The 22,561-nt window shown below is 50.6% G+C and overlaps 11 protein-coding genes and 2 non-coding genes across 13 annotated transcripts; 8 read left to right on the forward strand and 5 right to left on the reverse strand.

Moving 5' to 3' along the window:
• The first annotated feature begins 1,197 nt into the window (after positions 1-1,197).
• On the forward strand, positions 1,198-2,505 carry rasB (Ras small monomeric GTPase RasB). Its single transcript, XM_022541937.1, has 3 exons — positions 1,198-1,389; positions 1,499-1,730; positions 1,781-2,505. The coding sequence occupies exons 2-3, from the start codon at positions 1,653-1,655 to the stop codon at positions 2,429-2,431; spliced, it is 729 nt and encodes a 242-aa protein (XP_022401666.1). The 5' UTR covers positions 1,198-1,389; positions 1,499-1,652; the 3' UTR covers positions 2,432-2,505.
• A 683-nt stretch (positions 2,506-3,188) lies between these two features.
• On the forward strand, positions 3,189-3,668 carry ASPGLDRAFT_45925 (uncharacterized protein). Its single transcript, XM_022546344.1, has one exon. It carries the CDS (start codon positions 3,234-3,236, stop codon positions 3,390-3,392), a length of 159 nt encoding a protein of 52 aa, XP_022401667.1. The 5' UTR covers positions 3,189-3,233; the 3' UTR covers positions 3,393-3,668.
• Positions 3,574-3,689, reverse strand: ASPGLDRAFT_t84. Its single transcript has one exon. It is a non-coding gene; the product is annotated as a tRNA-Leu (tRNA).
• A 443-nt stretch (positions 3,690-4,132) lies between these two features.
• On the reverse strand, positions 4,133-4,250 carry ASPGLDRAFT_t83. The gene has a single exon. It is a non-coding gene; the product is annotated as a tRNA-Leu (tRNA).
• Positions 4,251-5,547: 1,297 nt separating this feature from the next.
• ASPGLDRAFT_45927 (putative GPI anchored protein) lies at positions 5,548-6,603 on the reverse strand. Its single transcript, XM_022546345.1, has 2 exons — positions 6,315-6,603; positions 5,548-6,259 (listed from the first exon to the last, which is right to left on the reverse strand). The coding sequence occupies exons 1-2, from the start codon at positions 6,527-6,529 to the stop codon at positions 5,908-5,910; spliced, it is 567 nt and encodes a 188-aa protein (XP_022401668.1). The 5' UTR covers positions 6,530-6,603; the 3' UTR covers positions 5,548-5,907.
• An 814-nt stretch (positions 6,604-7,417) lies between these two features.
• On the forward strand, positions 7,418-9,893 carry ASPGLDRAFT_45928 (serine hydroxymethyltransferase). The gene is made up of 5 exons (XM_022546346.1): positions 7,418-7,903; positions 7,971-8,027; positions 8,078-8,171; positions 8,218-8,355; positions 8,407-9,893. The coding sequence occupies exons 1-5, from the start codon at positions 7,730-7,732 to the stop codon at positions 9,546-9,548; spliced, it is 1,605 nt and encodes a 534-aa protein (XP_022401669.1). The 5' UTR covers positions 7,418-7,729; the 3' UTR covers positions 9,549-9,893.
• A 79-nt stretch (positions 9,894-9,972) lies between these two features.
• On the forward strand, positions 9,973-11,439 carry ASPGLDRAFT_45930 (MOSC domain protein). The gene is made up of 3 exons (XM_022546347.1): positions 9,973-9,997; positions 10,065-11,259; positions 11,313-11,439. The coding sequence occupies exons 1-3, from the start codon at positions 9,983-9,985 to the stop codon at positions 11,336-11,338; spliced, it is 1,236 nt and encodes a 411-aa protein (XP_022401670.1). The 5' UTR covers positions 9,973-9,982; the 3' UTR covers positions 11,339-11,439.
• ASPGLDRAFT_45932 (uncharacterized protein) lies at positions 11,312-12,077 on the forward strand. The gene is made up of 2 exons (XM_022546348.1): positions 11,312-11,611; positions 11,671-12,077. Exons 1-2 carry the CDS (start codon positions 11,505-11,507, stop codon positions 11,774-11,776), a joined length of 213 nt encoding a protein of 70 aa, XP_022401671.1. The 5' UTR covers positions 11,312-11,504; the 3' UTR covers positions 11,777-12,077.
• A 662-nt stretch (positions 12,078-12,739) lies between these two features.
• Positions 12,740-13,999, forward strand: ASPGLDRAFT_124106 (carbon-nitrogen hydrolase family protein; the record flags this gene model as incomplete). Its single annotated transcript, XM_022540461.1, has 5 exons — positions 12,740-12,887; positions 12,935-13,425; positions 13,474-13,686; positions 13,751-13,795; positions 13,847-13,999. 5 exons carry the CDS (start codon positions 12,740-12,742, stop codon positions 13,997-13,999), a joined length of 1,050 nt encoding a protein of 349 aa, XP_022401672.1.
• Positions 14,000-14,073: 74 nt separating this feature from the next.
• On the reverse strand, positions 14,074-15,882 carry ASPGLDRAFT_81507 (myo-inositol transporter; the record flags this gene model as incomplete). Its single annotated transcript, XM_022550118.1, has 3 exons — positions 14,074-14,654; positions 14,719-15,644; positions 15,738-15,882. The coding sequence occupies 3 exons, from the start codon at positions 15,880-15,882 to the stop codon at positions 14,157-14,159; spliced, it is 1,569 nt and encodes a 522-aa protein (XP_022401673.1). The 3' UTR covers positions 14,074-14,156.
• Positions 15,883-16,276: 394 nt separating this feature from the next.
• ASPGLDRAFT_45936 (cytochrome P450) lies at positions 16,277-18,018 on the forward strand. The gene has a single exon (XM_022546349.1). The coding sequence runs from the start codon at positions 16,368-16,370 to the stop codon at positions 17,949-17,951; it is 1,584 nt and encodes a 527-aa protein (XP_022401674.1). The 5' UTR covers positions 16,277-16,367; the 3' UTR covers positions 17,952-18,018.
• Positions 18,019-18,873: 855 nt separating this feature from the next.
• Positions 18,874-21,036, forward strand: ASPGLDRAFT_81509 (NADPH cytochrome P450 oxidoreductase family protein; the record flags this gene model as incomplete). The annotated part of the gene is made up of 1 exon (XM_022550119.1): positions 18,874-21,036. The coding sequence occupies one exon, from the start codon at positions 18,874-18,876 to the stop codon at positions 21,034-21,036; it is 2,163 nt and encodes a 720-aa protein (XP_022401675.1).
• Positions 21,037-21,130: 94 nt separating this feature from the next.
• ASPGLDRAFT_1405501 (oligonucleotide/oligosaccharide-binding-fold domain-containing protein) lies at positions 21,131-22,132 on the reverse strand. The gene is made up of 3 exons (XM_022541703.1): positions 21,892-22,132; positions 21,502-21,832; positions 21,131-21,432 (listed from the first exon to the last, which is right to left on the reverse strand). The coding sequence occupies exons 1-3, from the start codon at positions 21,963-21,965 to the stop codon at positions 21,226-21,228; spliced, it is 612 nt and encodes a 203-aa protein (XP_022401676.1). The 5' UTR covers positions 21,966-22,132; the 3' UTR covers positions 21,131-21,225.
• Between the last annotated feature and the right edge of the window lie 429 nt (positions 22,133-22,561).

Here is a 22,561-nt window from a genome sequence, read left to right on the forward strand (position 1 = left end):
TGTGCTCTCGTAGGAACAGAGTACGGACGGATACTCTGTCCAAAAGGCTGTCTATCCCTGACGGGAAAGTTCCGGAAGCCAAGTGACATTCAGGAGAGAGAAGTGTGGATAGTAGGTTATAGTGGTATCCGTGCTCGCCTACGACGACGATCTTCAATAACGCCGGTTTGGGTACCAATTGGGGATAGCTGATAATTGAGTCGTTTAGTAGACCCGGATAAGAGTTTGGGAAATGACCCGGATAAGAGTTTGGGAAATGAAGTTGGGCTGCTCTTACATGGGACATGAGAGTTTGTACCCAAGACTATGTACACCGGATCGTAGAGACTACTATGTTTGCCAAGTTCTCCGTTTGGTACTAACGGTGCCGCAGATTAATATGTTTTTTTTTTTTTTTTTTTTTTTTTTTTTTTTTTTTCCTGCTATTGAATCCTTTTTGCTATTCTTCGGAAGCTCTCGAGCTTTCTTGATCATCAAATAGTCTAGACTTGTGCCCTGTGCACTCCACGTGGCTGCAGGGTCATCCTAGTCCGTGTGCAGTCCGTGGAGGGATGAGCGACTGGAGGAGGACAGGAGAGTGTACTGTGCTCTGTATGTGCCAAGATAAACATGGCTATGTATCAGTGCCTTGAAGAGTAGTACGTCGCACCTAGTTGGGTATACTTCGGACTGTATACCGTATTTACTCTGTATACCACATGCTCACTCCGAAGAACACTACCACTATGTACTTTGTATACTACCAACCGGATAGGGAGATCGATCAGATATCTAGCTGTTAGCAGCTAGAAGCTAGAAGCTAGCACTTCTACAAGTGTTCCTAGCAAAGGATACTGACAGATCGATATACCGGAAACTGGTCCGCCCGTGGTCCACAGTGGAGGATGGCAGAAGTTATTAAGAAAGATATAATAAGAGAGAAAAGAGAAGCAATCATAATAATAAGCAAGACAGCGTAATATTCTGAATCAAATAGGAGCTTCTCGTACGAGTATTTCACTCTGTTAGTATCAAAGGATCGTCTGAAGTCGTTTCTTTTTCTTCCCCTCTTTTCACACTCTTCTCTCTTTAACTCTTCCTCACTCTCTCTTTTTTCAACTTTCTTCTTCCTTTTTTATTCTCTCTCTCTCTCCCTCTCACTCACTCTCTCTCATCCTATAATACTCTGTATATTTTCATTCCTATTCGATCCTGCTGGCCAGTAACCGAGATATTCTAAATATAACTGCCGGTTCTTGATTCGTGTCTGGACGAATCCGAGGTCGCCTTTACACAGCATTCGGTACTTTGACGCTGGACATTCCCACTCGACTAGTCAATCGCAGGTCTTGATCCATCACTTCTGCAATAATAATACTATTATCTCGCCAATTGAATCTTCATATAAAGGTATGTATGGGTACTTTGGCGGCTTCTCCTGTCTGCGGGCGGGCGGTCTGTCAAACCAACCAAAACCCAACCTTCTCCAGTGGCTAATTTGGGTCGGTCCACACAACAGACGTCTCCTCTTTCCAGTCTTTCTCGATTCCTTTATATTAGTCTGAAAACATACGCGACTTCGTTCTCTCTCATTTTACGTCTTTTTTTCGCTTCCAAATCGATCCCGTTCTTTCCATTGATTGCCGGTCGCTTCGCGTCCTCTATCAGTCGCCATGGCGGGCAAAATGACGTTGTACAAATTGGTGGTCCTGGGGGATGGTGGTGTTGGAAAGACCGCATTGACAATTCAGGTAAGCTTTTCTTACAGGCACAAGGGAAAAGGGCAAGGCTAATTTAGTAGCTCTGTTTGAACCACTTTGTCGAAACATATGACCCAACTATCGAAGACTCCTACCGCAAGCAGGTCGTTATCGACCAACAATCGTGCATGTTGGAAGTGTTGGATACCGCCGGTCAGGAAGAATACACTGCGCTACGCGACCAATGGATCCGGGATGGTGAAGGCTTTGTTCTCGTCTACAGTATCACTTCGCGGGCCTCGTTTTCGCGGATACAGAAATTCTACAATCAGATCAAGATGGTCAAGGAATCCGCCAACTCCGGTTCTCCCTCTGGTGCCAGTTATCTGGCATCCCCCATCAGCGCTCCCTCCGGTCCCCCGCTGCCCGTGCCTGTGATGTTGGTGGGTAACAAGAGCGACAAGGCCGTCGAGCGCGCCGTGTCCGCTCAGGAGGGTCAAGCACTGGCCAAGGACCTGGGTTGTGAATTTGTCGAAGCGTCGGCCAAGAACTGCATCAATGTCGAAAAGGCATTCTATGATGTCGTCCGTATGCTCCGGCAGCAGCGACAGCAGCAGCAGGGCGGCGGGAAGGGCCAAGATCGTCGACCGACCGGGCTGGGGCCCATGCGCGACCGTGATTCCGGTCCGGAATATCCCAAGTCGTCCCGAACGGATCGATCGAGGCATCGCAACAAGTGCATTGTTTTGTAAGCGACAGTACGGGGGTACTACTACGCAGTAGTACGGAGTACTTGTCAAAAAAAAAAAAAAAAAAAAAACCCCCCTGAGGCTTAGATCCTCACCCGCGCCAACCGCACCAACCGAAAAACCCAAGAACCCAACTGACCAGTCAGTCAGTCACCAAACACCACGACCGCCAGCGCGGCCCGATCGACTAATGCTTGATGGACTTGTTTACTTTTTTTTTTTTTTTTTTTTTCCTATTACATTACCTGATGACAAGCAAAAGTCCGGATGGGGGAGGAGGATTTGCAGTGACATTAGCAGGCATTCGATATGATACCCTACGGCCGAGCTTTGCAGCGTAAATAGACATGATTCTTTTTTATACTGTCTCTTTCCTTTTATCGTTGTACTTGTATTTATATTCTCTGTACATACTCCGTACGATGGGCCTCCGACAGCCGCAGCCGAAGCCGATGGCCCCTGCGTCGGTCCGCAATGCGGGGAAGTTCAATATGTATCCATAGACACCTGCACTTGTACGATATGAAGCGTATGTTTGTTCAATACATGGATAGCTATAATCTTGTCGGCTGAATGGAAGTCTGGTACTGTCACTATCTGTGTTACGTACTTGCAGTGACGAAGCACTGTAGTATATTCAATAAGTGCAAGCATGAGTACTCCGTAAAAGTAAACATATGCATACTACAGGGATATATGATGCATCATTCTTGACATACATACTGCACAGATACACAATGCACTCTACAAGTAATTTATTCCCCTGGCGATGGCGATCTATTCTATCTATCACTTGGTATGCAAGATGCACCCGGAACAAACTCCCATTCTCTCACTGCACTCCCCGGAAGTCATTTGGTCTCGCTACGCTACGCCTCTTCCCTGCCGGCACGAATCCTTTAGTGTCGTCCCCAAGCGCCCCAGACCATCTCTGGCACATATACCGCGTACGAGAACTACATAGTTCCAAGCGAGGCCTCAACAAGTAACGACCTACAAAAGCGTCGATTATCCCCGGCGTCCTCTTGAGACCGTCCGCCAGTCATCGCGACAGTGCCCGCGGGCAGCGAACCGCTCGGAGGATACTCAGCTACCACGAAAGACAACAAAAAAAGGAAAGGAAAGCAAAAAGAACGAAAAGAAATTGACAAGGGTGGGATTCGAACCCACGCCCCTTGCGAGACACGGAAGCTTGCCGAAGCAGAGCTTAAGAGATCCAGTAACCTGAACCGTGCGCCTTAGACCACTCGGCCACCTTGCCATTGATGAGTAACAGGTTTCCTAGTTTGATCTGACAGACAGGACATATTTGTTTCGCTGTATGCGCCGAGTTGGGCCGGATGTGATGCGCTGTTCTGGGACATCGACTATGCGATTCGACTTCCTCATCTCGGCGATGGCAATGCGATGCGATGCGCGTGCGATGCGCATGCTTCAGTTTCAGTAAAGCATCTCTAGCCCACGTACTTCGTACCGCACTATAAGCACAATCAAAGCCCATGTTTCCAATGTATATCGGTCAATGAAACTCTCCCTGCTTCAGCGCTTTGTTCTTCCGTTCACGAGACTCATTTCTGAGGTTTTCATAAACTCAAAAAGAAGAAGACCAGGGCAGCCGACAGATATGGAAGAGCAACTAACAAAATGCAAGTTGGCAAAAAATAAAGACTTTCAGGAATCAGGAATATGAAAAACAAAACAAGTTGACAAGGGTGGGATTCGAACCCACGCCCCTTGCGAGACACGGAAGCTAACCCGAAGGAAGAGCTTAAGAGATCCAGTAACCTGAACCGTGCGCCTTAGACCACTCGGCCACCTTGCCATAATTGAATAAAAAGTTCCTTTATTTCAACCTACCAGCAAAGCTGGTCTCTGTTTCAAAGCACATGCGCCACTTTTTATATAGGCTTTTTGGGTTCATTGGTTTCGCTGATGTTGATATATCGTGTTATGCTCTTTGGTTTCTTCTGATTTTTGGGCTTTGCACGAGATATATAGCTGCTAGCGAAGCATAGGCGGATGTATATTTTTGTAACCATGGTTTCATTTCGAAGCATATACGCAGTGATGTGCGGCCTAGAGTGTTTCCCAGGAGCACTAGCACTATTTGAGCCTTCAAAAGACCGAAGGCCGGTAGCATCGCGTGAAATTTCCCCGGAAATTCATTTCGTCATCGTTATGGTTGAGGACGAGGGCCCAGAACGACGTCGTTAGGAGGTCGTATCCTGCCACTATTCCAGCCGTCGAAGACGATGCTTGCATAACGAAAGACTGAAGGTTAGTGTTGGCTGTAGTCACATAGTCGCATAGTTTATGTCTTCAGTCGTATAGAATGAGTGTTCACATGGTGACGCCAGTAAGGCCCGAACACTTCCTACGTTTCCTGCATGGCTTGCTCACTGTAGAACCTGCACAGTAACATAATTTACTCGAGATGGAACACCTGATCCGATGCCCTGGAGAAAGGTCGAAAGATATCCAGACCGATTCTTTCTTGAAGGAATTTCTCAATAATCGCTATTGGCAGGAACTGGAAAGCGCGGCACATCGGACAGTGTTGATGAGAAGCTAGCAGGCCATGAGTTCATTTGTCCAAGTCGGTCAACTTCTGAGATACGAAATGATCCGCTGCTGCCTGTACTGGAAGCTTAATATAACACATGATGAAGTAACTTAATCATCTGCAACTGGGAATTGTATTTTATCGAAGGAAAGTATTACCAGAGGCGAAAGGGAAGGAATTCTCTTTTTTTGCCTTAACATGGTTTCACAAGTTTATCTACATCAAATCACTGAGACAAAGATGCGACCCCCTTCAAACAGTTCATTATCTCTTTAGCTACATATTCAACATCAAGGTTGCTCTTGTTTATTCCCCCGATGTTCAATATCTTTTCGAAGAACGAGGCATTTGTCGAACGGCGGTGTATGGCCTGCCCGCGTTGTTTGCGTGCATTGCATTGCTCGCAGACGAGCGCAGCAAGCAAAAGTTGTTTCAAAACCCTCAAGGCTTTTTAGCCAAACCCAGTGTACCGCACCAGCCTAGCTGAGGGAGTTGGTGGACTGGGTGCGTGCGGATTATGAGGCGGATGAATGTTCCGACGGTGGAGGATACGGCGGTGGAAGTTCTAGACAGAGCGTTGGACTATCTTAAGAGTGCAGATCTTAAAGCAAATCATAGGAATATCTAACAAAAGCGAAATGGTATATTCATTAAGCGTAAACTCCATTATGAGCACGTGGATACATCCTTGGCAAGATATCCATTATAACGGAGAGACGAATCAATATGATCAGAAGAAGAGAAACAAAAAAAAAAAAAAAAAAGAAAATTAAGAAATCAGATAAAAAACCAAAATAAAACCAGACGAAAATTCAACCCAGTCAGTCACTACCACTCCATATGTACAAAAGCACTTGCACACTCAAGTCACCCAGCCACTGGAGTCAAGCCACTCAATTAAAACCCAGTTGCTAGCTTACAGCAAGAAAGCAACAAGCCCGAACACAGTCGACAATCCCAGCCCAGCACCGGCCGCAGCGCGCGAAGCACCGCCGGTGAAGATCGGCGACGAGGGCGTGGTGGCCGAGCCCGAAGCCGACGACGAAGCGCTACCCTGGCCGATAGCCTCGGCGGAGGAAGGACGAGGGATGACGGGAGTGGGCGAAGAGCCGCCAAGGACGACGGAGGAGCTGGAGGAGCCGGTCACGGCGGGAGAGGAGACGGGAGAAGAGGCGGGAGAGGACTCGGGGCTAGGGCTGGGCTTGACCTCGGGGGTGTTGACGGGGACCTGGACGGGGATGGTGGAGGAGGGGACGGGGGTCGAGCTGCTGTTCTTTTGTTAGTACACTGTATGTAGATGGGGGTGTAATTAAAGAGACGTACCACTTCTCACAGTGAGTGACGGTGGAGGTGATCAGAGGACGGCTGATGCTGTAGGAGTGGCCAGCAGAAGTGGTGTACTGGGGAAGCTGGCTCATGGTCGCAGAAGGACAGTAGGTGGTGTATTCGGTGACAGTAACGGTCTGTTCCTCCTCCTGAGGAGCGACGGCGGCAGCAGCACCGGCCGCGAGGGCAGCGACAGCAAGAGAGAAACGCATGTTGGCTGTTGTGTGTGTGTGGGATAAAGAGTGACCCTAACGAGTGACTGAATGCAAGGATGCAAAAAAAAAAAAAGAATGTACTCGGCGAACCGGGACTTAGAGAGTGAACGGGTTGGAGAGAAGAAGAGAAGAGAGGGAAAGAGTGCGAATTAAATGGGGGAAAGGCTTTTATGTTTAATTTCCCCTTAAGATTTGGCGTTGTTTTGGGTTGTTTAATTAGTCTGCGTGGTACTAGTAAGGGGGGTTATGCCCACGCACCACCCGTACCTGTCAATCATCCACAGTTCATCCGGAACAAACCGTGGATGCGAATCATTCATTATTCGGGGTACTTGTCATAGTATTCTGTGTGTGTGTGTGTGTATGAAGTATATTCACCTATGCCCGTAAAAGTATATTTTGTACAAATACAGAGACCTATAGTGTACCTACTCGAGTGCCAGTGTCCTGATCAGGGGCATACAGCACACTCGGCCAATTCAGGACATTGCCCCGGAAGAATATAAGACAAGTCTAGACTTAGCATAGTTCAATAGGTATTCCATCGGCAAGACGAACTCGACTATCGATCTGACATGCTATTTATATCCGAGAGTACGGAATTTGTATAAAGACGAGCACAGAGTACGAATACGGGGAACAGAGTAGAACAAACAAACGAGTATAATTATTCCAAATCTAGTTATTTACATGCTTCTACCCGACCCCTGACATAAATCATGCTGTACTCCGTAGAACAGAACTCATATCATGCAGACACACACAACTCCAATCAGATGTAAAAGCTGCCCCTAATGGATGGTGAATGGACGGGGGACATGTCAGCAGCGCCCAGAATAGATATAGAATCCTTCCGAGAGCTGAAAAGTCAAACCGTCATCTCTTCATCTTGGATTTAGTTGTGTGATGAAGAGGAAAAAAGAGGAAAGAAAAGAAGAAATTGCAGAATTTTCTGACCCCAAGATAAAAACCCGGACCGGATTAATAAATGTCCCATACACGTGCCATGTTTCCCCGATTCGGAATAGTGCCGTTTGCTTTCCGCGGGCAACGGAAACCCGGCCGTATCTGATGTCGCCCTCCGCCGGCATTCTTATCGCTTGCCTTTCTTTATTTCCTCTGTTTCTTTTCTACTTTCCTTTTCTCTTCTTGAATTGTTTCTCTCTATTGTGTGATTACAGTTAAACATACTGCACTATGCTCTCCCGCTGCGGTCGTCAGGCCTCGCGCGTTCTCCCGCTCGCCGGGAGCTCCAGAGCTGCTCCTATCGCTTCCCTCGCATCTATTCGCCCCGGATTTCATCTTTCCTCCCTCAGAGCCCCGGCGCAAGCCCGGAATGTCTCCTCGTCGAGTCGGGACTCCCAGCAGAGTGTGCGCATACCCCGTGGCTTCCATTCCCTTTGGTTGTAACCCAATTGAGCTAACTCGTGACGTATAGTTGCTCTCCGCATCTCTCGAAGAAGTCGACCCCGCCGTCCACGATATTATCCAGAAGGTGCGCTTCTACATTGGAATAAGGGTGGAATACATGCTGAGACCGTCTAGGAGAAAAAACGCCAAAAGCACTTCATCAACCTCATTCCCTCCGAGAACTTCACATCCCAAGCTGTTCTCGATGCGCTTGGGAGTGTGATGCAAAGTGAGTCCTCTCCTTGTATCACCGTTGGCCGCGCTGACCAGTTCAGATAAATATTCCGAGGGATACCCCGGTGCCAGATATTACGGAGGAAATGAGTGGATCGACGCGTCCGAGCGACTTTGCCAACAGCGCGCATTGGAAGCTTTCAGATTAAACCCGGAGGAATGGGGGGTCAATGTTCAACGTGAGTTGCCCCAATACTGGCTTGAAAAGTGTACTGGAACTGACGAAACAGCCCTCTCCGGCTCCCCCGCAAACCTCTATGCCCTGTCCGCTCTCCTCAATACCCATGACCGCCTGATGGGTCTTGACCTCCCTCACGGAGGTCACTTGTCGCACGGCTATCAGACCCCCACCAAGAAGATATCCTTCATCTCCAAATACTTTGAAACCATGCCCTACCGTCTTGATGAGTCCACCGGTGTCATCGACTATGACGCCCTCCAGAAGTCTGCCCAGCTTTATCGTCCCAAGGTCATCATCGCAGGTACTTCGGCCTACAGTCAACTGATCGACTACCCCCGGATGCGCGAGATTGCCGAGTCGGTGGGCGCCTACCTACTGAGCGACATGGCCCACATCTCCGGTCTGGTCGCCGCTGATGTTGTTCCTTCGCCGTTTACTCACTCCGACGTTGTTACCACCACCACCCACAAGTCCCTGCGCGGTCCCCGTGGTGCCATGATCTTCTTCCGCAAGGGTGTCCGCAGGACGGACAAGAAGGGCAACCCGGAGATGTACGATCTGGAGGGTCCCATCAACTCTTCCGTCTTCCCCGCTCACCAGGGTGGCCCCCACAACCACACTATCACCGCTCTGTCTGTTGCCCTCAAGCAGGCGCAGACCCCTGAATTCAAGGCCTACCAGGAGACCGTTCTGACCAACGCCAAGGCTCTGGCGGAGCGCCTGGGAACTTCGCTCAACGACGGTGGCCTGGGCTACAACATTGTCTCCGGCGGCACTGCCAACCACTTGGTCCTCGTTGACCTGAAGAACCGCGGTGTGGACGGTGCCCGTGTCGAGCGGGTGCTGGAACTCTGCGGCGTGGCTTCCAACAAGAACACCGTTCCCGGTGACAAATCCGCCTTGCGCCCTGGCGGTCTGCGCCTGGGCACCCCTGCCATGACCACTCGTGGCTTCCAGCCAGAGGATTTCCGCCGTGTGGCCGACATTGTCGACCGGGCGGTGATCATCACGCAGAAGTTGGACAAGGCCGCGCGGGAGAGCGCTGCCGAGAAGGGAGTCAAGAACCCGGGCACAGTCAAGGCATTCCTTGAGTACCTTGGCGAGGGCGAAGAAGTCTCGGAGATCGTTCTCCTGCGACAAGAAGTGGAAGACTGGGTGGGAACATTTAGTCTCCCATGGCAGGATGAGTGATTTCCTTTTTCTTTTTCCTTGCTTCTTTTTTATTCCCTCAATGATATGATTTGTATGTTCAACACATGTAAGGTTATGATAAGCACATGTCCATGTTACAATAAAATTTCAACGACGGTTCACAGCACTCCTTGATATGCCAGGGTCACCCCTGTGATAGGCTGGTTTGCCTTTTCCACATCGGGTAAACGGTTCCTATGTCACGTCGATTGCGGTGTGCAACACGAACACATGCGATTGATTCTAGAATTGTGAAAGTATTTCCTATTGCGGTGTTAAGTGTCGTTATGTTTGCTCTCATGCTATCAGTTCGATAGCGGTAGTGATAAAGAAGCCAGCCCTAGCTATAAATAGTCGTAGACTATCACTATTTACACAGTACAGTATAGACTACAGAGTAGACCCGTTCATTTTCATATAATCAGACGATCACCATGAAAATCGAAAAGGTACCTCCCCGCTTCATCCCCACCCCATCCCCATCGCCAGAACCCCCCACTGTACTAACGCGAACAGCTATACACATACCCCATCAAATCCCTCCGCGAAATCTCCCTCTCCTCCGCCCACCTCACACCCACAGGCTTCCAATACGACCGCCGCTTCATGCTCCTCAAGGTCACCACCAAACCAGACGGCGTGGAGGAGCTGAGACATATGAGCGTGTCAAAGTTTCCGGAGATGGCACTGTTCAGGACGGATATCCTTTTCCCGAAGGGGGATGGGGATGGGGACGAGACTAGCGAGGGGAGGATTGTTGTTACTTACTCGCCTCCGACTGACACAGCATATATGGACGGGGAGAAGAGGATGGAAGTCCCGCTACAACCGGATGTGGAAGAATTAAATCTCAAGGAGGTACAAATATCACTCCACGGAAGTCCAACGAGGGCGTATGATATGGGTCCAGAATATAACGACTGGTTCAGTGGGTGTTTCCGGTATAGGGTTGTGCTGGTATATCTAGGACCGCATTCGCGTCGTGTGTTGGGGAATTTTGCGCCGTTGAAGTGGCGGACTTCGAATAATTGGGTAAATATGGGCTTGGGTCTTGGTTTGAGATCACCGAGGGTATTAGTTGAAGGAACAGCGGTCGTGATGGTTCTATGGACGGTCCTTGTTTACGGGTATGGGTATGGATCGATATCGATTTATTTTCTCGTGGGTGCGGCTATACTACGAGTATTTCCCCTCTTCCAGAATTCTGCGCCGACAAGCTCGAAGGCAAGAAAGAAAGAACGAGAAGAAGCATACATAACCTTCGCCGACTGCGCGCCCTACCTAGCCACCTCCGTGACATCGCTAGACAACGTCTCAGCCCGACTCCAGGGTAAGACAATGGACATGACCAAGTTCCGGCCTAACATCGTTATTTCCGGTGCCGAGACCGCATTCGAAGAAGACTTCTGGACTGAACTCACCATTCCCAACCAAAGCCAAAACCAAAGAGAAAGCAGACTATTATTAACGGCAAACTGCGTCCGCTGCACGAGCATCAACGTCGACTACACAACCGGCAAAATGGGCAAAGGCGAGGAGGGAAGTGTATTGAAGAAACTAATGAAAGATAGACGGGTTGATACGGGGGCGCGGTTTAGTCCGGTTTTTGGGCGGTATGCTTTTTTACCTACTCTTACTGGGAAGGGGATGGAGGTTAGGGTTGGGGATGAGGTGGTTGTTTCGGGGAGGGCGGAGGTTAGGAGTGTTTATGGTGAGTTTTCTCTTTTCTTCTCAGGTTTGGATGGATGCTGATATTGGTGGTAGATTGGCCGGGGATGGGGAAGGGATAATGGCATTGCATTTGTTGAATTCGTGTGTTATGTCAGGCTGCAGAGCCTGTAATATAGGGTAGAGGCAGTAGCTCTCTTACCATTTTTACTTCTCTACTTGCTTCCATACATCTACCAGCTCAACGAGTCAACACCCTGGAAACAAAGCCCTGAACTAACCGTGGAGATGAATGATCCTAAAAATAAAACTAGCACTACTATTACAGCTGATGCTTATCCCGGACCCATTAGTCCAACCCACCATAAGGGCCTACGTTGGAAAAACCTTCTTTCGTATGTGTTGCCTTTTATGTTTACTATGCATGGTGCTTGCTAACCAGTTAAACAAATAGAACCATTCTAACAGTAATACTTTTTTTTTTTATCTTGATATTCACCGAATGGTGTGCCTTAAACCCGGCTCAAATCCCCGAACTCAACTCTCCATGGTTGTTTTGATTTTCATTGTTATACTCGTGGTTTATGTACTTCGACGACAGTGTACTCCGGAATATGCGCTATAGGAGATTTGCGCGGGTGGACCCAGCGTTTACACCTATCTTCTTTCATTATTTCTTATAGAAAGTTGCTCGGAACTTTTTCATCCATCGTTCAGGTGAGAGACAGGGATGTACGGATAGTTAACTCCACTTGCCAAAGATCTTCGGATACTTTGCATTTGCTGACGTTACATTATAGTTATTGCGCAGGTACTTTAGAATTAATGAACTAGTTATGATAACATAAAAACATTAAGGGGTAACCGCCAAACTAAATGGCCGGCTAAGCCCTATACCCTGCTCAAACCCCTCACCATAACAAATAACCATTCCATCTCCTCAAATCCAGACTCTACCAGATGATGAAATCGCAAGATACCAGAAATTCCTGAGTTACACTCACCAAACGGCTAGACCGGCTTACACAATCCGGGCTTTGCTCCGAAATCACCCAGACCCTCGCCACTATTCGAGCCCGAAAATCCGTATCAGATAGATCAACCACGTACTTTGGCACATCCCGGTTCCACGCAAGCCCGTTGATGTGAATGCAAGTTTATCACCAAACCCCGCGGATTGTCGTGCTTTGTTTGCGCCTGTATACCGACGATATGTTTGCCCCCCCGCGCTGAGCAAATCCCGGGCATCATGAGATTGTGCTGCGTTTTTGGACCGTGCGGAGGCCTTACACCTTGTCGCTGTGGTTTGGATGTTTGGAGATATTCGTGAACGGATGAGGGGATAGAAAAAGAGCAGAGACCGAGCCCGGGAGAGCCGAGTGGAATGATGGTCGAGTATGAACTGGGTTGAGAATGAAGGGTATATAAGGATGGAAAGGGAACGGGTTTCTGAGTCTCATCAACTCAATCACTTCAATTCCAACAACCAGAAACAATTAAGACTTCGTCTTCAAACAATCGCAATGGCTCCCGTTCTCAAGAAGTACAAGGCCGCCGCCGTCAACGCTGAACCCGGCTGGTTCAACTTGGAGGAATCCGTCCGCCGGACCATCCACTGGATCAACGAAGCCGGTGAAGCTGGCTGCAAGTTCATTGCCTTCCCTGAGCTCTGTAAGTCCCTCTTTACCAAGCAAGCCATACAACACTAACACAAACAGGGATCCCCGGATACCCCTACTGGGCCTGGAAGGTGACCTACCAAGAGAGCCTCCCCCTCCTCAAGGCCTACCGCGAGAACAGTCTTGTCTCGGACTCAGATGAAATGCGCCAGATCCGCGCCGCTGCCCGCACGAACAAGATCTTCGTCTCCCTGGGCTACTCCGAGCTGGACCTGGCCAGCCTCTACACCACGCAGGTGCTCATCTCGCCCACGGGCGAGGTGATTAACCACCGTCGCAAGATTCGCGCTACTCACGTTGAGCGCCTTGTCTTCGGAGATGGAACCGGTGACACTACCGAGTCTGTTGTGCAGACTGAGATCGGACGTGTTGGACACTTGAACTGCTGGGAGAACATGAACCCGTTCATGAAGTCGTATGCGGCTTCGCTGGGTGAGCAGGTGCATGTTGCTGCTTGGCCTTTGTATCCGGGTAAGGAGACGTTGAAGTACCCGGATCCGTTTACCAATGTTGCTGAGGCAAACTGTGATGTACGTTCCTCTCCTCTTCCTTGTGAATGAGTGATGCTGACGAAGTAGCTCGTAACTCCCGAGTATGCCATCGAAACCGGCACCTTCACCCTGGCTCCCTGGCAGACTATCACGGCCGAGGGAATCAGACTCAACACCCCTGCTGGTCGGGACTTGGAAGACCCTAACATCTACAACGGCCATGGTCGTATCTTCGGCCCTGACGGTCAGAACTTGGTTCCCCACCCCGACAAGGAATTCCAGGGTCTTCTTTACGTTGACGTATGTTCCTCCCTCTCATCTCTTCATGCCTGCCCGAGTCAATGCTAAATAATGCCGCGAACAGATCGACCTCGATGAATGCCACCTGTCCAAGTCGTTGGCCGATTTTGTAAGCTCCCCTGATCCCGAAGAGAAAGAAACAAATGAACTAACAAATCAGGGTGGTCACTACATGCGCCCCGATCTTATCCGCCTGCTTGTCGACACCAACCGCAAGGACCTGGTTGTCCGGGAGGACCGGGAGAATGGAGGTGTTGCCTACACCAAGACCATTGACCGGGTTGGATTGACGGCTCCTTTGGATGAGGAGTAAACTTACTACTCTATACAGGGCTAGTTGAATCTCCTCTCATGTATCATGTAACATAAAAAACATAGCAATACATTCTCTGCTACAAAGATACAGCTAAAATACAGATACTTACAACTATCTGTATGTACAGTTATCTGTACAGTATGTGTATATACATTTACACCACATCCTTGTTCCCCTGAATCCCCTCCTCCCTCTCCCTCTTCAACTCCGCTTGCATCCTCTTCGCATACCTAACCCCAAACCCATGCTGATAAACCTCCCTAATCTTCTCCAGCGGCATATTATGCACCTCCGCATAACAAAACACCGCAAACACCCAACCAATCGCACACATCCCCGCATAGAACCCAAACGCCCCACTCGGCGTCATCCCCTTCATCATCGACAAGAACGTCGACGAGATGATAATGTTGCATGCCCAGCATGTCACGGTGTTCAGCATCGTTCCCAGAGCTCGGACCTCGAGGGGCAGGAACTCGGTGCCGACCCAGGAGATGGGCGCGACGCCGGCGGCGTAGAAGGCGATGTAGACGATGATGAAGACGAGGAGGAGGATGGCGGCCCAGTTCATGCTGTTGCCTTCTTGGGGTTCGAGCTCAGGGGTTAGGGGGATGTAGTTGAAGGCGACGGCGACGATGACGAGGGAGATTGTCTATTTGTCAGGTTGTCAGTTGTGTCACTGGAACATAGGTAAGGCGGAATGGAAGGGGACGTACCATTCCCATAAGAGTAATCAAAAGGACAGTTCGTCGACCAAACCGGTCAATAACACCGAAATTCACAAACCCAAAGAGAAAGTTCGTCGCTCCAACCACAATCGATACAACCGTTGGTTTATTGAACCCAACAATAGAGAACAGCGTCCCCGAGTAGTACATCAGCGTATTGAACCCACCCAGCTGCGAGACCGCCATGACGACACACGCCGTCGTCAACGCACGCAGATTAGCCGGGATAGTAAACAGCTGCTTGAGCTGCCACCACAGACTCCGATCCGAGATCGAGACAGAAGACTCTTCGATCGAATGCCGGATCACCCGCACCTTGGCCTGTCGCTGCTCGTCCGACGCATTAGGGAAGATCCGGCCCAGCACACGCACTGCGTCTTCTTCGTGGCCATGTGCGATGAGTTGCCGTGGCGACTCAGGACACAAAGGAAGTAGGAAGAAGAGAAGGATTGCCGGGACGCCGCCCAGACCAACCATGTATCGCCATCCGTGGGTGACGCTGGTGAAACCTGCCCCAAGCGCATAGGCAATGAGTTGTCCAAACCCGACGCATAGGTTGTCGAACACGATCAGTCGTCCACGCGAGCGTGCTGGTGCCATCTCTCCGATGTACAGGGGGATGATCATAGCGGCACTGCCGACTCCCAGACCGACTATGAATCGACCGACGGTCATCTGAGCCACCGAGTAGGCAACAGCCTGGATGATGGAGCCGAGTAGGAACACCACGCAGCCGGCGTAGATGCCCAGTTTGCGGCCGTAACGGTCCGACGTCAGACCGGCCATGACGGCGCCGACGAGGGCACCGCCGGAGGTGATGGATGTGACGAGTTCTTGTTCATTCGAGGCGAGCGTGTGACCAAGATCTGTTCCTAGATTCACGAGGACCGCGGAGATGACACCAGTGTCATAACCTTCCCTGTCAGTTAGCGTTATGCAGCATGAATGTTATACATGATGAATTGGAGGGTAGATACCGAACAGAAATCCTCCCATAGACACCGTACACGCGATCAACCAGACACCTTTACCAGGATTTGTCTCCTCAATGGAGTCGTCCAGGGCCAGGGTCTGGCCAACACCATGTTCATCATGGATGACTTGGGCCTTGAAGTCATCGTCGTCCTCGTAGTCAAGTTTCGTCGTGCTCATGGTTTGATTGCTGTCGCTAAGTGCGGATTGTATAAACTATCTGGTTCGGTGGAGAATGGACAACATTTCTCATTTCATGCATTTATATACATTTTCAGTTCGGCTTTTGACAGTGCCGTTATCTTCAAAAAATGCGGAGTGCCCCGGATTCCCCGGATTGGCACTGTCATTGCCAAGGGCGGATATTCGTCTCGTATTTCTTGTCTGCATTTACAAGACTTACCGGATTGGGAGATATTGATGCCAGACGGGATTCTTTTCCTGTTCCGGGGGGAGTAATATTCCCCGTCCTTGCAGGTGGGATACCGCGGGTGGATGCATCTTGAACTCAGTGTGAGCTCAGTGTATATCGAAGCAAAAATCTCCGATATGAACAATTCAAGAGTTATAAGAATGCCAGCTCTGTCATGGTCGTTTGGAACTGAGCAGAACTCAAGTCCAATTCCAAATCAATTTCAAGAGTCACACTCAAATCACCCGGCACAATGTGGTCAATGTGGTTGTTGGCGCCCTACGCGTCGTTTATTCTATTCGCTTCTTTCATCTACTTCATCGTTTATCCCTTCGCTGAATATATCCGAGACCCCAAGGGTCTCCGGCGATACCCCAACATGACACCCTTCTCCGGAATGTCTGCAATTCCCTTCATGATCCTCGCCTCGAGAGGTTTCCGCTCGAAAGAACTGTCCGAAATGCACAAGAAGAACCCTGTCATCCGCACCGGGCCCAATACCCTGTCCTACGGCGATGTCCGCGCTATCAAGGATATCTACGGTCACGGAACAAAGTGCATCAAGGATCCGTCCTACATTGTCACTGCCGGGACGCACTACCACCTTGCCGATGTAATTGACAGGGCCGAGCACTCGCAGAAGAGAAAGGTGCTTTCGTCTGCGTACGCGCTGAAGAACCTTGAGACTTGGGAGTATAAGGTCACTGATAAACTTGAGCGGCTGGTGGCACACTTTGACAAGGTCTGCACGGCACCTGCTTCCGAGGCTGTGCTCAAGGGCAAGATTGCTCCGGATCCGCAGGACATTACTCTGGACTTCCGGGCGTGGACCAACTTTTTCACTCTCGACGCGATTGCCGATATTGGTCTGTCGGAGAAGCTGGGCTTCCTCGATACTGGGAGTGATGAGTGTATTGCTGAGACCAAGGATGGGAAAACATACAAGGTCAGCTTGCGGGATGCCTTGTATCCCAATGCGATTAAGCAGTCTATGATCCTGTGGAACTACGACTGGTACCCGATCCTCAACAAATTAGTCGATGTCATTCCATACTTCCGTCGGATGCAGGAGAAGGGACAGCACTGGGACAACATTGTCTGGCGCCGCTCGATCGAGCGCCTTCGCCGCTACGAGGCCGGTGAGAAGCTGGACGACTTCTTCCAGGCGACCATGGAGGACAAGAACGGCCGCCCCAACAACCTCGAATGGGGCAATGTCGTGTCCGAAGTGAACATCATGATGAACGCTGGCAGCGTCACCACCGCCGTTGCCATTGCCAACGTCATGTACCAGCTTCTCAAGAACCCGCACTGTCTGGCTAAGCTCCGCGAAGAGGTCGACTCCGTTTTGGATCCTGACGAGGTGATCGCCCCCTACGACAAGGTCAAGCATTTGCCCTACCTCCGCGCCTGTCTCGACGAATCCATGCGTATCTTCCCCCCAACCTCGCACGGTCTACCGCGCGAAACACCCGCCGAAGGCCTGGAGATCCTCGGCCAGTGGGTCCCGGGAAAGACCTCGGTCAGCATGTCGGCCTACGTGGCGCACCACGACGAACGGGCGTTCCCCAACTCCAAGCAGTACATCCCCGAGCGCTTCATGGGCGAGCAGGGCAAGGCGGTGCAGCCGTACTTTGTGGCATTCTCCGCTGGTGCGCGGTCGTGCATTGGACGTAACATCTCGTATCTGGAACAGACCAAGGCCTTGGCTTCGTTGGTACATCGGTATGACTTTGCGTTGTCGTATCCGGACTGGGAGTTAAAGCGGTTGGAGTCGATGAATTTGATTCTGGGAGATATGCCGGTGAAGATCTGGAGGAGGGAATTGGCTGCATAGATTCTGTTCTTTTCATGTATTAGCGTATTTGATGATTTAGCATTGGTTGGAAAATGAATTATGACTTTTATGACATTCTCATTCGTTCTTTCTATCCACAAACAGTAAATGAACAGTACATAATTGGTGTAATCTCTCCAGTGCACAGTGATAAGGAATCATGTCGGACTGATCAGGCAAGTCCCGCCGGTCCGATGATATAGGCCAACGTGTGCGCACCTTTAGGTAGATTAAGCACTCAATCAGCTGCGTACACGCACATACGTTCGTTAGGCAATATACCTCTTTCGTCCAGCTAGTCCTCTCCATATAGACCTCGTTAGTCCGGAATAATCGACTCCCGATTTCCCCTCTGAGCTACGATCCGAGAGACCCCGCTTCACACAGGGTTGAACAAGTCACGTGTAGCTGTACGGACATTGCATCACAGGCAATTCATCCCCAATACTACTTGATACTTCCTGTGGCTTCCACATTCTAGCCAGAGGAAGCTGCATTTACCTTTGCAGCTGATCAAGACCAGCAAAGCCGAGAGAAACATTCCCCGCTATCGGTTACCGAAAGGAGAAAGTTTCCCTGTATGTCGTGGCGGGGAATATTCCTCTTCTCGAGCCCATCTTATCCCCCGCATTTTCAGAAACGGCCGCCTGGGGGTACATAATATCCCAAACGTAGAACGGCGATCTCTGACATCACGGGGCAGACGTGGGTGGATACTATCAATAACAACGAGACGCGGAGGTTGTACGTACGGGGATGTCGAAGATGGAATTTCTTCCCTTGCTGAGCAAAAGCCCTCGCGATGTGATTGTGGTCAAGGTCGATTCCCCGAGAGGCGTTGATAGCTATGGAAGTTATAAAGATGCCTCTCGGTTCCAATTGAACCAGTTTCAACAATCAAATATCTCAATTGCCATTCACCATGACTGCACAATGGCCTCCGGACTTTGCTCAGCTCGCCCAATTGCTGAGACCGACGGGCGTGGTTGATTATGCTGCTATCGCTTTTATGTCCACCACCTACGCCGCATACCTCTCCCGCGGCCTCTTCTGGGATCAACCCGACCCTCTCAACTACCTCTATTTCCAACGTCCCCAACTCGAAAATGGCGGCTCCGCCAACATTCATCAAGAAACCCGGAACATCGCCCAGAAGCTCGAAGAAACGGGCAAGAGCATCGTTGTCTTGTGGGGCTCGCAGTCTGGGACGGCAGAAGGTTTCGCGAGTCGGTTGGCGAGAGAGATCTCGATGCGCTTTAGACAAGAGACTATGACGGCTGATCTGTCGGATTATGATCCTGCGACGATAAAGTTGATTCCCGAAGGGAAGTTGGCTATCTTTATTCTCTCGACGTATGGTGAAGGCGATCCCAGTGATAATACCACCGAGTTTTGGGAGTGGATTAGCAAGGTTCAAAAAGGCGAAGGAGATGGCGGGGTATCTCTAGAGCACTTGCGCTACATGGCCTTTGGTCTTGGGAATTCGAACTACAAGTTCTACAATCGGGTGGTCGATGTCGTTACAGGGGGGTTGGACCAGCTCGGAGCCCGTGCGGTTATGCCCGTGGCCAAGGCAAATGATGCTGAAGGCGCCACACAAGAAGACTTCATGACCTGGAAAGACGATCTATTTGCCGTCTTCAAGAATCAGCTGGGTTTCCACGAGTCGGAACCTAGATACCTGCCCATTCTCCAAGTCGACGAGGATACGTCTCTTGAGCCGATCGACCTCAACCACGGCGAGCCGGACAACAAACAAGCTTCTAAGACCAGCTCGCCCGTCCGCGTCCTGGGTATCGAGAATACCAAAGAACTCTTCCACAACTCCGACCGGCACTGTCTGCACATCGACCTCGACATCACCAGCCAGCCCGAACTGGTCTACAAGACCGGTGACCACCTTGCCGTCTGGCCATCCAACCCAGACGCCGAGGTAGACTTGCTCCTCCAAGCTTTGGGCTTCTCGTCCGAGCGCGGCCAGACACCCATCAGCATCAAGTCTCTCGACCCGGCAACTACAAAGGTCGCCATCCCAACCCCAACCACCATTGACGCCCTCTTCCGCTACTACCTCGAAATCTGCGCCCAAGTCAACCGTGACACCGTCCTGGGCCTGGCCCAATTTGCCCCTACTCCAGAGGCAAAAGCCCAACTCCTCCATCTGGGCCAGGACAAGGCCGCATACGCGGATCTGCTCAACCGGAACTACATCACCCTCGGCCGGTTACTACACTTCGTTTGCACTGAGAGCAGTAATGCCTGGTCTGGCATTCCCCTTTCCTTCCTTGTCGAGTCCTCCCGCCCTCTCCAACCACGCTACTACTCCATCTCCTCAAGTAGCGTCATCGCCCCCCGCAAACCATCCATCAGCGTCCTCGTCTCCTCATCCCCTGTCCCCGAGAACCAGAACCAGCTCGTCCACGGCATTACATCAAACTACCTCCTCGCCACTGCACAGCCGGAAACACACCCGTACGGTCTTACATACCCGACAGACGGACCGAACAACGCCCTCCGTCCCGAAGATGAGGGCAAGACGGGTAAAAAGGTGTTTGCCCATCTCCGCCGTACCCGCTTCAAGCTGCCCATTCAGGCTGCTGTGCCGCTTGTTATGATCGCGGCTGGGACGGGTCTAGCGCCGTTCCGTGCATTTGTTGCTGAGAGGCGGCAGTTGCGCTCGATCGGGAAGCCGGTTGGTGAGATGATTTTATTCTTCGGGTGTCGGAGTCCAGAAGAAGACTACATCTACCGTGAGGAATTGGAGGCGCTGGCGAGGGAGGATAAGGAACAGGGTGGTATCAGTGATTGTTTAAGGATTGTTACCGCGTTCTCGAGATACCAGCATGCTGGGGAACCGAGACGATATGTGCAGGATCGGGTCGAGGAGTACTCCGGTGATGTGGTCAAGTTGTTGGATCAAGGTGCGAACTTGTACATCTGTGGACGTGCTGGAATGGCAAGAGAAGTCGAGAAGGTGGTCAGCCAGGAGATGCAAAAAGCTAAAGGATGGGCAGACGACGAGACAAATGAGTGGACCAAGGCGATCAAAAAGAAGAACAAATGGCAAGAGGACGTTTGGGGATGAGCTCTAGTTATTGTCAGGTTAGATTCATTAGACATTTTATTTCATTTTAGCGTTATGTTCAATCCATATGTTTGTCCGAACATCTATCTATCCCATAAATCATCCCATCCTACCTATTCCACACCAACAATCCCAGCCTTACCAATAGATACCGCGACACCGAGACACCGACAAATCAATCAAATCAAATCACTGCTTCACCTGCGAAAAGATCGTCTGCCATATCTCAATCCACTGCTGCTGCTTGTATGACAGCCTCCTCTGCGGCTCACGGAACGTGCCAGCGAGGATCTCCCGGATTCTCGCAGAAAGCACCTTCAGCGCAAGCATGGATTTCCAGTCTCGCACCGCGAATCGGATCCGATTGGCGTCGATGGAAATCACCCCAGAGTACATCTAGCATAACCAGTCAGCATCTCACATGATCTACCGTGGGGCGTACAGAAGGAAAGAGGGGTTACATACCTTAAACTCCGCATCACCGCACAGCAGCGCAATGGCGAAATCATCCACAGCACTTGTCTCGTGCGCGTTATAGTTCCGATTCCGCGCCTGCATGAGATGGTAGAATGATACCCATTTCACCGATGCGTCTGCCTGTTTGTTCACCGAGGTCGGGTGCAGCGTGACCGATTGGTTGTTTGAGACGTTTCGCCATCCTTTACCCTCGCGGGCGAGGAGCTTGGGGTAGAAACTCCATGCGACGACGGAGTTTACTGCTGTGTCATTGGCGCTGTTGATGTCGTACTCTTCGGGGATGGTGAAGAATTGACGGTTGCGGCCGCCGGATCGGGCTCTGTTGCCCGTTAGTTTTGGTCTTGGAAATCGGGAATCGGGTATTGAATAGTGACCGACCTGTTCAGAGAGGTCTTTTGCGAGGCGTCCAGTTGCAAAAGTCCTGCATCGGCTATGGATACCACGAGTTGCATCTTGACATCTTCGATGTTCAGCAGCGTCTGTGAACTGAGAAAGTTTTTCCGACAGAATGCATATTCGTTGGATCCAGGCGTGCTCCTTGCTCGTTTCCAGGCGCAATACGCATTGTAAACGGTCAATAGGTCCGAGTCGCCTGTGGGGAAACATTAGCCAGCAACTCAGGCGGCAAATCAAAGGACAAAAAATTACCCATTCTGAACGAGAACCTCGCCACCTCTTTCTGCGAATTAGAACCCATCGTGCTAACGAATGGGGACTTCGATGATAGAATGGCCGCAATGCTAATGGCCGCGTCTAGACACTTAAAGAATGCCCCGTGGATGATCAGCTTTCCGAGAAACACGTCCAATGGCAACTTGGCAAGCTGCGTTCCCAGCGGGGTGAGATTCTCCGTGTTGGTAAGGGCCTTGACTTCCTTGAGGGAGTCGATTGCCCGCCGTATATTCTTCGGAGATGGCGGGTCGACGGCCTCCAGGAGAGTCGGTTCCACCTCGCCGAGTTTACAGATCTTCACCCGTAGGACGAGATCCTGTAGCGAAAGACGGAGCATCTCGGGTGTTTGTTGTTCGGAGAGCTACGGGTTGTCAGC

Source organism: Aspergillus glaucus (assembly GCF_001890805.1).
Source record: "Aspergillus glaucus CBS 516.65 unplaced genomic scaffold ASPGLscaffold_8, whole genome shotgun sequence".
NCBI classification, from domain to species: Eukaryota; Fungi; Ascomycota; class Eurotiomycetes; order Eurotiales; family Aspergillaceae; genus Aspergillus; species Aspergillus glaucus.

What these genes read in the sequence shown, in the direction of transcription:
- rasB (XM_022541937.1), top strand. Translation starts at nt 1,653, where the DNA reads ATGGCGGGCAAAATGACGTTGTACAAATTGGTGGTCCTGGGGGATGGT. An exon ending in AGACCGCATTGACAATTCAG is followed by an intron (nt 1,731 to 1,780) that starts GTAAGCTTTTCT and finishes CTAATTTAGTAG; the next exon opens with CTCTGTTTGAACCACTTTGT.
- ASPGLDRAFT_45925 (XM_022546344.1), top strand. Translation starts at nt 3,234, where the DNA reads ATGCACCCGGAACAAACTCCCATTCTCTCACTGCACTCCCCGGAAGTC.
- ASPGLDRAFT_45927 (XM_022546345.1), bottom strand. Translation starts at nt 6,529, where the DNA reads ATGCGTTTCTCTCTTGCTGTCGCTGCCCTCGCGGCCGGTGCTGCTGCC. An exon ending in GTCACTCACTGTGAGAAGTG is followed by an intron (nt 6,260 to 6,314) that starts GTACGTCTCTTT and finishes ACAAAAGAACAG; the next exon opens with CAGCTCGACCCCCGTCCCCT.
- ASPGLDRAFT_45928 (XM_022546346.1), top strand. Translation starts at nt 7,730, where the DNA reads ATGCTCTCCCGCTGCGGTCGTCAGGCCTCGCGCGTTCTCCCGCTCGCC. An exon ending in GCTTGGGAGTGTGATGCAAA is followed by an intron (nt 8,172 to 8,217) that starts GTGAGTCCTCTC and finishes TGACCAGTTCAG; the next exon opens with ATAAATATTCCGAGGGATAC. An exon ending in ATGGGGGGTCAATGTTCAAC is followed by an intron (nt 8,356 to 8,406) that starts GTGAGTTGCCCC and finishes CTGACGAAACAG; the next exon opens with CCCTCTCCGGCTCCCCCGCA.
- ASPGLDRAFT_45930 (XM_022546347.1), top strand. An exon ending in GGAGGTTAGGAGTGTTTATG is followed by an intron (nt 11,260 to 11,312) that starts GTGAGTTTTCTC and finishes TATTGGTGGTAG; the next exon opens with ATTGGCCGGGGATGGGGAAG.
- ASPGLDRAFT_45932 (XM_022546348.1), top strand. Translation starts at nt 11,505, where the DNA reads ATGAATGATCCTAAAAATAAAACTAGCACTACTATTACAGCTGATGCT. An exon ending in CGTTGGAAAAACCTTCTTTC is followed by an intron (nt 11,612 to 11,670) that starts GTATGTGTTGCC and finishes TTAAACAAATAG; the next exon opens with AACCATTCTAACAGTAATAC.
- ASPGLDRAFT_45936 (XM_022546349.1), top strand. Translation starts at nt 16,368, where the DNA reads ATGTGGTCAATGTGGTTGTTGGCGCCCTACGCGTCGTTTATTCTATTC.
- ASPGLDRAFT_1405501 (XM_022541703.1), bottom strand. Translation starts at nt 21,965, where the DNA reads ATGCAACTCGTGGTATCCATAGCCGATGCAGGACTTTTGCAACTGGAC. An exon ending in CAAAAGACCTCTCTGAACAG is followed by an intron (nt 21,833 to 21,891) that starts GTCGGTCACTAT and finishes AACGGGCAACAG; the next exon opens with AGCCCGATCCGGCGGCCGCA. An exon ending in GCGGTGATGCGGAGTTTAAG is followed by an intron (nt 21,433 to 21,501) that starts GTATGTAACCCC and finishes TGGTTATGCTAG; the next exon opens with ATGTACTCTGGGGTGATTTC.